Genomic DNA, 4,735 nt, shown 5'->3' with positions numbered 1-4,735 from the left:
ATATAATTTACAGAGCACCCTAGAAGCTAAACAAAGCTCCAGTTGTACCTTAACTGACAGAAATGGCCAGTCAGTCATTTAAAACCTTTAAAGTCCTTTTAAACCTTTACCAGTGACTTATAACAAAGAATAAATAGGACTTCCTTATTTGAAAGCAGGGAAGAGCGAACAACAGAAAAAGGAAAACCAGTGGACTAGAAAGCCTCCTGTCTCACAGGCATGTTCACCATTCCCTCTGCCACAAATTCAAGTCCTTTCCCCCTTTTAAGAAAAGCTTTAATGGCTGGGCGTGGTGGCGCACCCCTTTAATCCCAGCACTTGGGAGGCAGAGCCAAGTGGATTTCTGAGTTCGAGGCCAGCCTGGTCTACAGAGTTCCAGGACAGCCAGGGCTATACAGAGAAACCCTATCTCGAAAAGCCAAAAAAAAAAAAAAAAAAAAAAGAAAAGCTTTAATGATTCTCATGACATCCTACTCCATACTATAGTAATTATAGAATTACATATTTCTAACTACTCTTTAGCAAGACTAAAGTATTGATCTTGGTGCTTAACAGTTAAGATAGAGACCATCTAAGCCAATCGCAGTATTCATATATGTCAATGTAGTGGTTTGGCTCATAAGAAGTGGCACTATTTGGAGGTGTGGCCTTGCTGAAGGAAACTTATCACCTTGGGTGTGGGCTCTAAGCTCCTATGTTCAAGCTCCACCTAGTATGGAAGACAGCCTCCTCCTGGCTACCTTCTGATCAAGATGCAGAACTTTTGGTTTTTCTAGTATTACGCCTGCCTGGATGCTGCCATGCTTCCTGCTATGATGATAATGGACTAAACCTCTGAACCTGTAAGCCAGCCCCAATTAAAGGCTGTCCCTTATAAGATTTGCCTTGGTAATGGTGTCTCTTCACAGCAATGAAACCTTAAGTTTCAACCACAAAGAATCAGTGTTAACACAGGATTAGGTATCCCACACAGCAGAGTGATAGCTTCCAGGGCTGTACACTTGCTGTGATGTCTAAATAGTTCTCTCTTTAACAGGACCCAAGAGAAGTGAGTGCAGTAGCCAACAACTATAATCCTAGCACTTGGAAAGAAGAGGCAAGAAGTTCAAGGTCATTAACCGAGGAACCTCTGCAGGACAAACGCTACGAGAGTATATGTAACAAGAATGACTATTTGTTAGATGGTGGTATAATACTTCTGGATAATACTTCCTGTTAACCTGTTTTGAATAGGCCAACAGAGTATGGACTAAAGCTATCATTGCTGTCCATAGAACTAAATCTTTGATCTGTAATTAAAGTAAGGGCTTTGGCTAAAGAATTAAAACCAAGTCTGATGGCATTCTCTTTCTTTTCGTGTTCTGCATTTTCCTTTTGGCTCAGGGTTTCACTATATAGCCTAGAAAGGATTCAAACTCATGATCTTCTGTATCCCCACCAGGCTAAACTCATGATATCATATCCATCTCCCTCCCAACCCCAACCCCAGTATGGTGGCACAAGTCTTTAATCCAGCACTTGGGAAGCAAAGGTAGAAAGATCTAAGTTTGAGGCCAGCCAGGGTAACACTGGGACCCCATCTCAAAAATAACAAAAATCCTGGCTAGCAAGAAAGATACTACATACCTGGGTGTGTGTGTGGGGGTACTGTATTGGTAATTATGGAATAAAGAGTGTTCAGTGAATGGGGGAAAAGAGGCAAAGTTGTTTTACTAGCACCAAGGATTAAGGAAAACACTGTATGTGACCCGTATATTTTGCAAAGAGAAGACAACATATACCTTTTCTCTGACTTGTTGGATGATGCAGAGTTTGAAGACTCTGTGGATGTGGCTCTTGCTGAAGTCTGTGCAGGAGGAGGATTGCTAAATAAAAAATTGCTAATTAATCTCCATATGGCCAAGAATGGATAAAGCACCGTCCCCAGTAGTGTCCAAATGTCTCCACTAGAAGAGTGGACAATGGATGTGGCTGGCCGTCCTGCCTAGAAATAAAAAAAAAGATGAAAACTTAACAAAGGAGTAAAGATTATATCAGTAAAATTGAATCACATTTGAGTCTTAGATGCTCCTTTTATCTGGAAACAAAGAAGTAACTCATTAATCCGCCTGCCTCTGTCTCCCGAGTGCTGGGATTAAAGGCGTGTGCCACCATGCCCGGCTTTACTATTTATTTTTATTGAGGCAGGGTCTCACTATGTAGCTCTGGCCATCCTGGAACTCACTCTGTAGAGCAAATTGCCCTGGAACTCACAAATATCTGCCTATCTGCCCGCCTTGGCCTCCCAAGCACTGGGTTAAAGGCATGCACCATCATGCTCAGCTGTTTTTACTTTTAAACAAATAATTTTATGTGTATGTGTGTACATGACTGTAAGTATGTGCACTACATGTATCACCTGGAACTGGAGTTACAGACAACTGTGAGCCACAATGTTGGAACTAGGAATGAAAGCTGGGTCCTCTGCAAAAACAGCAAGTGTTCTTTTTTTTTTTTAAAGATCTATTTATTTCTTACATGTGAGTAGACTGTAGCTGTCTTCAGACACCCCAGAAGAGGGCATCAAATCTCATTACGGATGGTTGTGAGCCACATGTGGTTGCTGGGATTTGAACTCAGGACCTTCGGTAGAGTTGAGCCATCTATCTCCGGCCCGCAGCAAGTGTTCTTAACTAATGAGCCATCTATCTAGCACCTCACCACACCTGGCTGAACCAACTTAAGAAAAAATTTTGGTTTTCTTCTATGTGTATTAATGTTTTTGCCTGAATGTTATATATGTGTACTAAGTGTATGCTTGGTGCCCAGGCAGATCAGAAGAAGACATCAAGTCCCCTGGGCCTGGACAGCTGTAAGTTGCTATGTGTGCTAGGAACTGAACCTGTGTCCTCTAAGAGAGCAGCACACTCTGTCAAGGCATTTCTGAAACTCTGAACCAGCTGTTTTTAAGAAATAGTAAACTCGGGGCTGGAAAGATGGCTTAGTGGTTCAGAGCACTGATTGCTCTTGCAGAGGACCTGGGTTCAATTCTCAGCAACAACATGGTGACTCACAACCATCTGTAATAGCATCTGATGCCCTCTTCTGGAGTGTCTGAAGACAGTTATAGTGTACTCATATAATTAAATCTGAAAAAAACAATTAGTAAACTCTGGTAATAAAATCTGGTGAACACCATGAAATCCTGATTGCTGAGCTGTTTGCAGTGTGGTGGCAGCTCTAGGCTAGAGCAGGGAAAATCCTAGTGAACAGAACATGAAGACCCAGCTGACCCCTCAGCGAGACCTTGGCAACATCTTAGCTTGCTGAGTCTCTTTTCTCTGGAGGAGATGAAAGTGCTATACTTACTGGGTGTGGTGACATGCATGCCTTTAGTCTCAGAACTTGGGAGGTAGAGGCAGGTGGATCTCAAGGCCAGTCTAGTCTACATAGTGAGCTCTTGGACACCATATAAGACCTTGTCTCAAAAATAGCAAGCTATAGTTAAAGAATTACATGTTATTTTTATGTTATGTATTTCCAATGTGGTAGACAGTACAGTCATAGGCTAAGAGTTTACAGATGAAACAATTCAATATTTGTTTTCTTATGCTAATCTTTTTGCATAGAAAACAGTTGAAATTTCAAAGCCTCACAAAACATTAGCATTATAAATTTATAAAGCACAGAATAAGTACTATAAATTGATCTAATTTTGACTACTTTGCTATTTTAATTACACACAGCCTTTTCTCTTCTTCAAATTCTAAGAAGTGACCAAGAATAGAACAGACAGAAAACCCACAGGGCAGAACCCAGAACTGTATGCATACTGGCAGCAGCACCACAGAGGCGCTGGGGGCGAGCTCCAGATCCAACAGCTTCCTCTTATAGTCTTCTCTGGTGAACTCTCTTCTGGGAAACATGGTGGCTAGTGAAAAATTACCATAGGTATTGCCAACAGTCTGAAACAGAGCAGTAAATTGCAAACCTTACAAAGTTGTCTTTAAGAAATAAGATACTACCAAGATGCATTGTTTTAAACTCTAAAATAATTGTTAGAATTAAAATTATTTTAATTTACAAAATTCAATTAGACATAAATTTAAAACCACTTAGAAAAACCATGTTCCAAAAAGTAGTTGAGAAATACCAAGTCCAAATGGTTTAAAAAAATGTTAGCATCTAAAAATGACCACCGCCTTGCTTAAGATTTATTTTTATTTATATGAGTACACTGTAGTTGTCTTCAGACACACACCAGAAGAGGGCATCGATCGGATCCCATTACAGATGTTTGTGAGCCACCATGTGGTTGCTGGGAACTGAACTCAGGACCTCTGGAAGAGCAGCCAGTGCTCTTAACTGCTGAGCCATCTGTCCAGGCTGACCACTGCCTTGCTTTAACAACTGCTGCAAGTAAGTGGAGGGCTATGTGGGAAAAATGTCCCTCCTGCAGGCCAGCCAGGGAGAACTTACCTCACACAGGTGCCATGGTCTGCACACGGCTCTCCCACTTCCCACACAAAATAAGACACTGTAAAAACTTTTAAAAAGGCGCCTTTCCTATTAAAGCTCCTCTATGGTGTGACTGGACTCTGTATTTACATTCATTAAGAAACAGTGAAAGTGGCTGGTGAGATGGCTCAGTGGGTAAGAGCACCCGACTGCTCTTCTGAAGGTCTGGAGTTCAAATCCCAGCAACCACATGGTGGCTCACAACCATCCGTAACAAGATCTGACGCCCTCTTCTGGA

General features: G+C 41.6%; 1 protein-coding gene across 1 annotated transcript in view; it reads right to left on the bottom strand.

Annotated features, from left to right (window-relative positions):
• Ubxn4 (UBX domain protein 4) overlaps positions 1 to 4,735 on the bottom strand; it is a 36,154-nt gene that overhangs the window by 1,539 nt on the left and 29,880 nt on the right. The window contains exons 11-12 of the mRNA XM_021197749.2: positions 3,813 to 3,944; positions 1,782 to 1,984 (exon numbers count right to left, since the gene is read on the bottom strand). Of these exons, the coding sequence (XP_021053408.1) occupies positions 1,782 to 1,984; positions 3,813 to 3,944 (335 nt within the window). The remainder of the gene's footprint in view (positions 1 to 1,781; positions 1,985 to 3,812; positions 3,945 to 4,735) is intronic.

Source organism: Mus pahari, chromosome 5 (genome assembly GCF_900095145.1).
Source record: "Mus pahari chromosome 5, PAHARI_EIJ_v1.1, whole genome shotgun sequence".
Classification (NCBI taxonomy): Eukaryota; Metazoa; Chordata; class Mammalia; order Rodentia; family Muridae; genus Mus; species Mus pahari.
This window is presented reverse-complemented; position numbering and strand designations above follow the sequence as displayed.